Source organism: Pyxicephalus adspersus, chromosome 5 (genome assembly GCF_032062135.1).
Source record: "Pyxicephalus adspersus chromosome 5, UCB_Pads_2.0, whole genome shotgun sequence".
Classification (NCBI taxonomy): domain Eukaryota; kingdom Metazoa; phylum Chordata; class Amphibia; order Anura; family Pyxicephalidae; genus Pyxicephalus; species Pyxicephalus adspersus.
Genome location: NC_092862.1, coordinates 62,036,018 through 62,048,366, shown reverse-complemented (window position 1 = coordinate 62,048,366; position 12,349 = coordinate 62,036,018). Strand labels below are relative to the sequence as shown.

Genomic DNA, 12,349 nt, shown 5'->3' with positions numbered 1-12,349 from the left:
ACTCAAGAGTAAAGTTTTGGCATGCTGGCTGTTGGACAGTTGAGTAAAATACTGCTTTTGTCACAGGATACTAATAAGGTCATTTTGTTAGCTCCCCCGCCTCCCGACGGGCAGTTTATCTGCAGGGGGAAAAAAAAAAATAGGTACCCCGATACAAATAAATTTAGGGTAAAACAACTTTTTTATATGCATTTCATCTGTGTATTTAGCTGTTTGCCTGGAGCTCAGCTGTAAATATTGATTCTCTGTTCACTTTTTTAATTTAGTATATAAATTGCTGTTGTTTAAATGATCATAACTGAACAACATTATTGTTTGTTCCAAATTTTAGTAACATGAAAAAAAAGTTCTAACTACATCATACTTACTCATGTAAGCAGATAGGTTAGTTTATCAGGTCACTGCTATGTAACAAATTGATATATCTGCTCACAGCCAGCATTCTGGCTAATGATATGCAAATGAGCACACACTGTTATACAATATTGATGCGTACTTGCTTTGTAAAAAATGGTTAGTAAAATTTCTTTGTCCATTTGCTTTTAGTGTTCGTTAAAAAACTAATTTTTTATACAATATGATTGTATGGATATTTATGCATACTGTGTGCAAGCAGTGCCTTTACATTCGAAGACAAATGAGTATGATTTTAAAAGCAGAGAAAAAAAATTGCACGATTAATAATGTTACAAATAATACAACATAGTGTTGAGTATTGAAGGAAGGATGCTAGATATTTCTGAAATACAGTATAGTAGACTATAGGCCTAAACTGAAGTTTCCAGTATTACTAGTAGGCAACTGATTTTAACTCATAACTGATTTACCATGCCTTGTTCTTTCATCAGTGAAGCTGAGTGATCCAGCAAACCTGAAATGGATCCAGTGCAGGATTCAAAACATTTGCTAGTCAATAGCAAATGAGTTTGAAGAAATCCATTCTAGGTTTGTTGGATCACCCAGCTTCACTGATGAAAGTGTATCCTCTCCTGCCCTGGAGAGCTTTAATAAATCAGGCCCTATATCTCAGTAGATACAGAACATTGAGCCTGTGTTATTAAAGCTCTCCAAGATGAATACACATTTTCATTAGTAAACCTGGGTGATCCAGCATACCTGGAATGGATCTGGTCCAGGATTAAAAACATGCTAAAAAATATAAAATGACATTTAAGAAATCTATTCCAGTTTTGCTGGATCACCCTGGTTCACTGATAAAAGTTTACCTTTTGCAGCCTTTGGAGGGCTTTAATAAATCAGACCCATTGTTACTTAATATCAGAACTGCCCTCTGATGACTGGTAAAGAGATATTCAAACAAGATGTGGGACCTTTAGCAATGTTAGTGACAACACATGATAGAAAAAAGAGAACCCAAAAAAATACAGGAAAAAAGGAATTTGCCCAGAAAAAGAAAATAGACACATAAGTCAGAAACATTGGACAAGTGAAAACAATATTGTAATGTGTCAAAAATGATATAAGGAACTGGAAAAGTCTTGAGAATAAACTTAAGTGTTATTCATTATATGCCAGGTTTGAATAACCCAGATTTAAGTATACCAGGATAATATAAAAGAAAATAGAAATAATACTTTTTGGCTGTCTGGCCTTACAGTTTTAAATTCTAAACCCCACTTAGGTAAAATATATTATTTATAAAACAAACATATCAATTTATGTCTACAGTCTTGAAGCAGATATGGAATTTCACTTAGCCATTGATATAATTTCTACCATTGATCAATATATAGCGAGCACTGAAAAAGTGTTTATTTTATATTTTTGGTCAGGAAGGCCCATACTGTTTGTATTTTTACCTGACCTTCAATCATTCTATATACCCAACAGAAGATTTAACTTCTGGGTCTATTGCGGTGACAACTAAAGATGTGGGACTTTTCTCGAGGGACTAATACAGAGCATAAATCACCCTAATCTGGTGTTTTATCTAATGATTGTAGCCTACCATACAGGTGCTCAAAATGTCCTAATGAAGATACAAGGGATCAGTTAGCTGTCTGATATTAAAAAATAGTGTTGTTCAAATATCTGTAGAAGTCAGTGTGTTGTCTGCTGTAATGTTAAAGCCTCACATAGCCACTTTGAACAGATGGACAATATAGGTATGTAGTCTTTATAAAGCTTAGCTGTGAAAGCCACTCAGCTTTTCCAAATCCAATCATCAGATCTAATTATGCTTACTTAGTTTATATAGTCTTTTACCTTACTGGCAAGGGCTGCAGCAGTTCCTATTTGATGTTACTGGTCTGTGAAGGTAATTACAGTAAAAAGTATAAAAGCTATATCATAACTTCATACCTGTCAAGAGACCTAAAAAATGCAAAAAAAAAGTAATTAAAAAAAAAAAAACATTTAAGGCACCTATTTAAGTGTGGTGTCATATCACATAGAAACGCTCACTTGGTTCAAGCACTTACTTTTGTGCATTGACATGCAGCAGGCAGTCCATTTAAATAAATAGGTAGTCTGACCCCATTACACAGTAGCACAGCGTACAACACACATCAGTGATCACATAAATGTAAACCCAGGCTTAAAGAATACTACCTAAAATGACAACAGCTTAGCTAGAGTGTGGTAAAAGTGACCTTGTCTTCACTCATACATATGGGAACTCCATCATCTATTGTCCTGATGTTGGAAAGTCCATTGGACATTTGTACGGGAGTTTAGATGTTTTCTAATACAATCTTTCTGGACATTTCTTATTAAAAAAAGAAAAAAAAACAACATAATTTTCAAGTCTTGGGAAAGACTAATTTATTGGGGTTCAGTAAGAAAAATGCCCCTTGCATTGGTGACCAGTGGAACGAATGCCCTCATTACACTTGTGGTTAGAATGCCCCCCTATTAGGCAGGTAAATCGGCCACAGCTCAAGGAACCTTTGTTGAAAAGGGCGACTCCAACAATAAACTTCATTGGCACTGTCTGTGTTCCCTGTGCCCACTAACTAGAGTATTGAAGATAATGAAACCAAAGGGAATATTTATTAGGAAAGTGCAATATCAGTCACTTATTTGTTGTAATGGAATACACTTGAAACAGAAGATCTTCCTTGTCGCATAGTAAACAGTAACTTTTCTGTATTTATTCACAAGTGATAGGTGTGAGAAGTGGGGCCGCAATCATATTTCTCCACAGTGTCTTTATCTTTTATAAATAAACTTATAAAAAGGACAGCGCTGGTATCCACAGACAGCCCTGAACCACTTCTTGTTTATATGTAGATAGATAGATAGATTATTCTAACACCTCCAAACAGGTATGTGATTAGATAAATCTGTTCCACTATATATGATGGGCTGTTCTGGACTGGAGTGTTTCGGGACTGTCTGCAGATACCAGTGCTGCTCTTTTGACTCCATTAGGGTATTTTCCATTACAAGAATATGTGTAAATAAATGATTTTAATAGGTGGAATTTTGATTCCAGTCTTATAATTTCTGAGGAATCAGATCTTGTGAAACACTTTGAAACTTGAGACTGGATGTGTATCACGTGTGTTTTTGTACAGTATGAAGAATATGTTTCTTTTTTACCAACTAAATAAATTATATATATATATATTTTAAATGAAGGGTGTGATTTATTAAGGGGCGCCTTTAAGTCTATTTATTGGCAATAAAGGTAGTAAACAATAAAACAGAGTGGACAGGATATCATGCGGTTAAGGCTACGTACACATGTCCGATGATTCGTGTCCAATAATTGCCTGTCCAACGTAGTTCATGGACCTGTCCTGGCGACGAAGATGAATAGCCGCAATGCAAGTGAAGGGGAGACAGCGCAGCGGGGTGCTGCTTGCTTGTTCTCCCCTCTCCATTGGACAGAATAGTGCTGAATGGACAGCGCTTGTTCATGCACCTTAAAGTCTTTTGCATGATTTTGCATAATGGTGTAGGCCTATTTCCATAACACCTTCTATAAAATAATAAACCAAAGTCTGTCTCCAATAAAGGATACAATATCACCCATATCACCATCACACATTGGGCCTGATTTATTAAAGCTCTCCAAGGTTGAAGAGGATACACTTTCATCAGTGAAGCTGGGTGATCCAGCAAACCTGGAATGGATTTCTCTAAAGTCATTTGCTATTTGCTAGCAAATGTTTTGAATCCTGGACCAGATCTATTCCAGGTTTGCTGGATCACCCAGATTCACTGATAAAAGTGTATCCTCTTCAGCCTTGGAGAGTTTAAGTAAATCAGGCCCATTTTTTTGGCCCATTGTTATGGTAAGCTGCCAAATTGCCCAATGGGAATACAAAGAAGGCAGACAGGGCAAGCGAGCTTCATCAGAAAATGCTGTGGCTTAACTGCAGGTTTGAAAGGGTACTGTAGGCGTGTTTTTAACAGATTTTCAAAAGGACTGCAAAAAGTAATGGTGTCGTAAAGTGCAGATTCATGTTCAGGTTTTATCTTACTTAAGTAAGATATGTGGAACATGATTTCTGGTTAAAAAATTAGGGTTATTGCACTTACAAGAAAAATCCACATATGTTCAATAAACTTGTAATCGGATAAAAGACATCATGTGCATTCATAATTCATTTATGGACTGATCTTGTATTTTGATTATATCAGGATTACTGGATTAGAAGATTTTGTATAGCACTATCAAAAGTATGCCTGTAGATCATCAGTTACATCACCTGTAAGTCAGCAAAATAAAACACCAAAAAAGCAAGCTAATTAAATGTCTTCAAAACCCAATTCACACAAAGACTTCAATGATGTTGTTAATATTTTTTTCTGTATTTTTCTATGTTGTCAGAGCTCACAGAAAGGTTGGCATTGTAATCTGAACATTTTCTGCTAAAAAAGCTGACACTTCACTTTTCCCTGACAATGGTGTCGCTTTTCAGGATGCATATTTCCAGTAGAGCTGTGATGAAGTACAATTGAAATAACTATGTAGCATTAAAATGTCACTGTTCATACTAAACAGAATTTCACAAAAAACATGATTCTGGTAATCCAAAGGAAAATATGTCAGACAAAACCAAAGAGTGAAACAATGCAATGTGTGCCTACAAAAATGAATGATTATTCTCTAATGCTAGTGATCCACTAAGACTTTTAATGTATTTGAGTTAGCTGGAAGAAATTCTGCTGGCTAATTTGATGACAGCATTACTGCACAGTCCATTGTTTTAATTAAATATTCTTCATGCTGACATTAGTATATTGCATTAGGCTGATATTTTACTTAAATATAATTACAAATTGCCTTTAGCCTATAAAACATAATATTTATAGAACAGTCTAGTCTGTGCTGCACAGGCAGGAAACATAAATATAACTGAATGAACTATGAACATGTATTGGTCAAAAAACCAGACATATCTATGATTGCAAGAAGTCACATAACTAAAGGTAAAACTACAAGAAAATACAACTACACCGGGTACTGGAACTATGAACTCCTCTAAGTGTTAGAGGTGACCATAACTTAACCTGCATATCTATACATTACACGTTGATTATTATTGGCAGATATGAACATGGATGACAAGCCCCCTAGGATTAATGTGAACATTTAAAAGCACACCTGTAATTATAAAAATATGGGAGCTGTTAGCACTGACTTCATCTTCTTCATCTTTGCATCATCAGGAGGGCCACTGACTTGGAACAAGCACGTGACAGATAAGTATCAGGACACCTATCTTGCATATTTGTAGCCAAGTAAGAAAAGGAAGGTTAGTCTGAAAACCTGTAACCTAAAAATATTAGAGCACGTTTCTGCAGTTTCATCATGACAAATGTATTTACATATATTTATTGTATTCTGAGAAGCCATAATCACTGAAGCTGTGACAAAAATGAAAAAAAAAATTTGGAATGAAAATTTTTTCAGAAAATGTTTCTAGTGGCAAATGATTATGTGTCCTAGTTATTCTTTTACATAGAGAGACCAAATCTCTTCCCAGGTCTAGTAAGTAAAAAAAAAAGTGTAAGCATAGGTAACATATCCACACTACGCTTTGTGCCTTTTCTTATTGCCACTATAGGCCAATGTGCAGATCATTAAGGATCCCCATACATACACACACAAGTCTAAAATTATGGATTCCATTTCATCTTAGAATCAAATTCAGCTCCTGTGCTTTGCCTTCAAATCCCGCCACAGTTATTGTCTCACTTACCTTTCTGACCTGGAAAAAAAAATACTGCCCCAGCCGCTCTCTCCGCTCCTCCAATGACCTACTAATGACTTCCTCACTCATAACCTCATCACATGCACGGATACAAGACTACTCTAGAGCTGCCCCAACTCTCTGGAATGGTCTTCCTCATCCTATCTGGCTTGCTCGTACTTGCTGCTCATTTAAAAGTGCACACAAAAATTTGTACAAACTTGCCTACCCATCTTCTGTCTTTTGAAACTATCACTACTTCCCACCACTACAAATCTCCCATCCTATTGTGTGTAAATTCCCCCGCCTACTAGATTGTGAGCTCTTTGGGGCAGGGTCCTTTCCTCCTGTATCACTGTCTGTATTCGTCTGTCATTTGCAACCCCTATTTATTGTACAGCACTGCGTAATATGTTGGTGCTACATAAATCCTGCTTATTAATAATAATAATAATAATAATATTATTATTATTATTATTAATAAAGTCTAGGAGCACACATGCATTTTAAATAAGCATGACTTTGCTACTAAAATTACTTTAGACTTTTTTGGTAGCTTTAGACTTAAACTCACATGAAACTCACATGGACCCCATGAAGTGAGATGCACAGATAAAGGTAGTAGCTTGTAGTAGCATTTAATTGCAAGTTACAGCAAACTGCACCAAGTGTGAGTAATTAAATGTTGCCACAAGCTACTTCTGTACCCTATTCTATAGGCAGCCATTTATTCTAAACGTAAGTATCAATCAAGTTCCACTACTTGAGAATATTAACTAATTGTTTAAAAAGTGCCACCACCTACTTAAGATCCCCATGTGCCCCAAGCCTAACATTGGTTCTGAAGCATGTAAATAAAGGCATACAAGTTAAATTGCTTTAAAGAGTAACACATATATAACAATGTACTATAAATTTGATATTGGCACATTTGCTTCAATCTTCCCATGATTTAGGAATGGAAAAAAGATAGCATATTGTATTGAGTGGATAGTGGTCTATCACATTGCTCAATCTTACGGTTTACTGTTTTTACATTCCCCAAAATAGATCATGTGCCCCTTGCATATATTTTTCATACTGTTTCCTATTATTTTTACAATAGTAACTAAGTCCTACCAGATCTTCTGATAAGCATCTAGTGACTTTTGTTCCAACACACATTGGAACCAATCTATCAGGACGCAAAGAAATGTATTTACTGTAAGCACAATATTGGCTTTAGCAATGCTTGTTTAAAATGCTTCTGCTGACATTACTCATTTATTATTTCTGCTTTAGGAAAATGCATCAGAGAAGGTTTAAATGTTGTTTAAAAATGAATGATCAGCTTTAAGGCTAATATGCAAGTATATCTAAATACCTTTCGTTTAAACTCCAGGTAGAAATATAGTCTTATGTCATTATACCATATATGTGAACAGAAACCTCGTTATGGAGGGAAGCAAACAGGGATTTGTAGTGTAGTGTGGATGAAAAAGACAGTCCTTTAAGAAAAACATTAAACACCATTCACTAGTTGGGTAAGAAAGGTGTCAAGCCACTATGTAATCAAGGTGATTTAATATGCTTTTAATTAAATAAATAATTGCTGAACATTGAGAACCTTTATAAAGCAATGTCCGGGGCAAAGGTCCAAATTAATCATAAAAGATTGTGCCTTGAGTTATTCTGCTAAAATTAACAGTTTTTTTTTTAGGTTATACAAGGACCATCAAGAGGCTGAAACCCAAATGACACCAAGGATCATCTTGGGAGAACCACAAAAATGAGGTGCAACAAAACAATACACTCTGTATGGTGGTCAATATCCTAAAAGTTTTTAAGTAAGTAAACAGACATCTGCAAAATAATACAGACCTCCCACTACAAATCTGTATAGTTTGTGCCAACCTTTCTCAAACTTTTACTAAAGTTTGAGAAAGACTAAAATCATTTTTGGGGGCCAGTGGAAAGAATGCCCAATTGCAGTAGTAGCTAGAATTCCACCCGTAAAGACAACTAAATGATCATTAGAGTCATGCAGCTGGCCGTTCGACATGGCTCTGACCACAGAACTAAAAGAAATCATGACATTTGAGGTCAGAAATAAACCCCAAGTAACCACTAGAGAAGCCTGATTGATAATACACCTTAACATAAAATTTTTTTTTCACTTGCCAGGCTAAAAGAAAAGAACTCTCAGAGACCAGAAGTTAGAATAACGGTTTATAGGACAAGAGAGGTGACACTCCTACCATAATTCAGTGAAGATAGAGACTTTGTGTACTGTTGTAACATGCCTGGACTACTATCCCTAATGGAAGTACCAGAATACCAAGCAGAAGACTGACGGCTTTTCATAGACAGTTCCACTCAACGTTTGAAATCTGTTTTACTGCATAATTGCAACTGCTATTCGTCAATTCCAATTGGTCACTCAACAAAACTTAAAAAAAAATTTGAAAATTTCTAAACGGTCTTACAAAACCTTTGCTATCATGAACACCAATGGTCCATATGTGTTGATTTAAAAATGGTGAACTTCCTACTTGTACAGCAAAGTGAATACACAAAGTACTCATGTTTCATCTGCTTGTGGGACAGTAGACCAAAGCAGGATCACTGGAAAAAAGTGACATGGCCTCCAAGGGAAAACATGAAAAAAGGTGTAGCGAACATTATTAATGAGCCAATGTTAAACAAAAAAAATCATTCTCCTTCCAGTACACATAAAGTTGGGATTAATAAAGCAATTTGTTAGAGCTTTGAATTTCACAAGTTGCATGACTGATACTGAAGCTTCTGCCTGGCACAGCTATGTCATGGTTGTCAAGAACTTCTTAGGTAACCATAAAGCACAAAATTATGAAGAACTGGTACAAAACTTGCTCTTAAACTTTTAAAATCTCCATAGCTATTTGGAAAACTTTCCAGAAAACCTTTGGATTTCAGTGAGGAACAAGGGAAGAGGTTCCATCAAGATATAAAGGTGATGGAAGGATGGTATCAGGGCAGATGGGATAGAAACATGATGGCAGACTATTACTGGAGCCTTCAACGTGATTGTCCTGATCATCAGCATAAAAGGAAATCACACAGAGTTTTTCAATGACTTCTTTGTGATTAGTTCTGTAAACATTCTGAATATAGAATTTATTGACATTAGGTATTTCAAAAATTTAATTTTGTATACGTAGGCATATCTGGTTTAATTTTCATGTTTCATTAGTTTTCTATGAGGGTATTATTGAGGTCATTATTTCACAAACTGAAGCCAATCTGGCAAAACCAATACCATATTTGGAATCTGTGCACCAAACATAACCTAAAATGACTTTAAACTGTTTGGCAAGAAAATGTTTGTTTACCAGTGTAATAGCTTTTTATATATATATATATATATATATATAATATAAATAACAAAATTATTGAAGAAATGGTATGTGAAATGTGAAAGTCATAATAAAGATTGATTTAGGATTGGCTGTACAATACAACATTTGAAATTGGAGTTTGTTGAATTTACACAACCATTTCCCTTTAAATCTAAAAAGAATTAAAGAAGATGAATGATTGCGGTAGCTTCCTGTGGATTACCATTGGCTTTCTAAACTTCATTTTAATGACAATGACCCATCTAGAGGAACTTTTGTTTACTTGCTTATGCAAATAACATATGAATGAGAAAAGTGGGGCTCATTTTGCTGAAAAAATATCCTTTTTATCTATATTGACTGCCAGTTTAAGAATGCTAGAACCCTCAGGCATGTTAGTAGTACAGGAACACACCTGCAGCACCTTTCATTAACCTCCTCTTTGTTGGAGCTTGCTGTAAACCTCGCCCATTCATATTGGCTCATTACTGTGATTGGCTACCTCACTGACTAATAGGAATGCGTGGAAGGAAGAAGGGATGGGGGATCTCAGCACTATGGGGAAGTGGTGAAGCTTCTCCCCCTAGAATCTAGAATGTAGCAAATTCGGTTGATACTGGGTGCCTACAAATCAGGCCAATCAACACTTCAGTATTCCTAAAACTACAGGGTCTCTTTGAAACAATAGACCTGATTTCCCCAAGTATGGTGAAGATAGACTATCGTGGAAAACCTGAGTAATCCAGAAAACCTGGCACAAAATTATCAAATATAATTTGTTATTAGTTGGCAAATGTTTTCAATCCTGGACCAGATCCATTCCAGGTTAGCTGGATCACCCAGGTCCTCCCATGACACTCTATCCTCTCCAGTCTTGGGGAGTTTTAAGGACCAGGAACTTTGTTTTCCTGCAAACCCAAAAAACTAAAATACAGTTTTGGGATCACTGCTATTTAGGCTCCCAGCTCATTCGTTTTATAGCAAAACCACCTATATAATAGTAATAATACAACACAAGTCAGCTGTACCCTAACTACATTTATATAAATCTTAGTGAACAGAAGGCGTATAGTAGTGGATTTTCCTTAACTAATTCAAACCATTGTCACTGCTTCCTGCACAACAGCATGAACAAACAAAATACAATACTTGTGAAACTCCAGGTTTGATTGACTCTTGGCGTAGCAATTGTGTCCTAGCCACAGTACTCCAATCACCATGGCAACACATCCTTCATTCAGCAAGCAGATTTCAAAATATTTTACAATACAATTAACCTTCTTCATTGCCTATTTTTGCACTCTGATTTAAAAAAAAATGAACCCATGGAAGTCCTAACATACAGTATCAATATTGTAAAAAAAAAGCCCTAAATCACAGCATTAGATATGCTTATTTGTTACTTTTAGGTGTTTTCACCATGATCATTTACTTTTCCTTTAATTTTTTTGACCTGTTGTAAGATAAATACTTCATTTAATAAATATGAATAAAATATGTGTTTCAAGCCTTGTTTGACTTTGGTGGACAAGACAGTAGAAGCAAATATATAGTGCAAAGAAACATTATAAGTCAAAGTGATCATAGAGAAACATTTTCATTCTTCTTAACCTTATCTGCTCCAATGTAATCAGGTGGAACATTATTCTATATAAGCAATCCCAATCTCTAAATAAAAAGAGTATAAAAGTCAGATATTGCTGTGGGGATTATTAATGTGTTTCATATTGAGGAGTAACAGCTGATCAGTCCCTGTGACCATGACATATAGTAAGTAAGAGGATGAGACATTACAAGGAGCCTTTTTATTCTCCTCCTAATCACAGCCTGCCCTTTCATGACTTATTACTCATCATCTGTAACTGTCCCCTGCCATTGCCCTTTTTGTATGAATTCTAGATATTGCATTTACAGCCCAGCATATATTTTGGACCAGGTATGATTGCTTCCCCTATCTCATTACAAACATGAGGATGGGCAGAATAAAGCAATGTTGCACACACAAGTTTGTTTGCATGGTTTTTGCATATGTTCTTAAGGAAAATATGTTTTTTTTCCCTCTAGATCAGGACCATGACAGCAGATCCATGTTGATACAAGCTGGGACTTTTCACATGTTGGGTATGTCAGCTGTCAGTGGTGACCAGGGACTGACACAAAGAAGAGATCAGCACTGGCAGTGTGGACAGCTCCAGGAAAGCATGGCAGGGAGGATCTTACCTGTCTCCAGGTTCAGAGAAATCCTTGCTTCAGCTAGATAAGGGGTGTCACTTTTTGACCGGACTCTTCTGATGGGTCTCCGATCAGTCTCCTCCTCTGATGAAGCCGCCATTAAGGGGTGAACAGTGAACAGGGTCGCCCTCCGAGCTAATACAGTGGGTCAATCAAAACCAAAAAAGGGGGGAAGGAAGAGGAGAAGGTGGCAAAGAAGAGGGGGGAGGTGGAGAGAAGAGAGAGATGGGAAAAGACCAATACATAGGAAGAGAAAGAGAGAAGAGTGGGGGGAGGGGAGAGGGAGAAAAAAAGGCAGAAAGAGACAGCAAAAGGGGAGGAGGGAAAAAGAGAAAATACGTTAAGGATTTGAATGTAGATGGGAGCAGGAGGAGAGAGAGCAGCAATGAGCAGGAGGTGAGCAGATCCCTCCCCCAGCTCAGCTGCAGCAGCACATCTCATCATTCTAGTGCGGGGTGTAAGGGGTTAATGCCAATGACAAAGCTGATGGTGTGAGCTGGGTACTATGGCACATACATACACTGCATGAATGGACATCCCCTGGCAGCAGGCTATGCTGCTGGACACATTACTGGCACACAGCAAGCAAGAGGC

General features: G+C 36.5%; 1 protein-coding gene across 4 annotated transcripts in view; it reads right to left on the bottom strand.

Moving 5' to 3' along the window:
* PHACTR1 (phosphatase and actin regulator 1) overlaps positions 1–12,349 on the bottom strand; it is a 182,210-nt gene that overhangs the window by 154,265 nt on the left and 15,596 nt on the right. For 3 of the 4 annotated variants that reach the window (XM_072411703.1, XM_072411702.1, XM_072411707.1), the window contains exon 3: positions 11,744–11,890. The exons of the other annotated variant lie outside the window; for it this stretch is intronic. In XM_072411703.1, coding sequence (XP_072267804.1) covers positions 11,744–11,890 — 147 coding nt within the window. The remainder of the gene's footprint in view (positions 1–11,743; positions 11,891–12,349) is intronic. 4 annotated transcript variants of the gene reach the window in all.